General features: G+C 46.1%; 1 protein-coding gene across 1 annotated transcript in view; it reads right to left on the bottom strand.

Moving 5' to 3' along the window:
• Positions 1 to 217: 217 nt before the first annotated feature.
• The window catches only part of Pmar_PMAR012215 (carboxypeptidase S1, putative), a gene marked incomplete at its 3' end in the record, with an annotated part of 1,702 nt that continues 1,576 nt past the window's right edge, over positions 218 to 343 (bottom strand). The window contains exon 11 of the mRNA XM_002786243.1: positions 218 to 343. Within this exon, the coding sequence (XP_002786289.1) occupies positions 218 to 343 (126 nt within the window).

The raw sequence follows: 343 nt of genomic DNA, 5'->3' as shown, positions 1-343 counted from the left end.
GGAAACAACTAAACCTTACTCGCTACGCTATGGGAAAAAACGTTCTAAACTTTCTCGCTTACGCTACGGGAGCCACTACGCTGAAAAAATAATAAAGATAGAGGAATAGACACGTCAGCATAAGGTAGACTCTTACTGACATGGTCCGACAAGGATAGAGTTTCTGTAACAGGAATAATCTGGGACGAACACTCCTGGAAGTTCCAGGCTGGAACACTCACAGACGTTTCGTTAGTAACGAATCGTTACCCAATCGACCTTGTTTCCGAAGTTCGGAGATGACTTGGAACGTGAGGTGGCAGTATCCACGCTCCGCTTGCTTGATAGCTCCGGTCTTGCGAAA

This window comes from Perkinsus marinus (assembly GCF_000006405.1).
Source record: "Perkinsus marinus ATCC 50983 genomic scaffold scf_1104296931692, whole genome shotgun sequence".
NCBI classification, from domain to species: Eukaryota; Perkinsozoa; order Perkinsida; family Perkinsidae; genus Perkinsus; species Perkinsus marinus.
The sequence above is the reverse complement of the archived record's forward strand: the minus strand, read 5'-3'. Positions and strand labels throughout refer to the sequence as shown.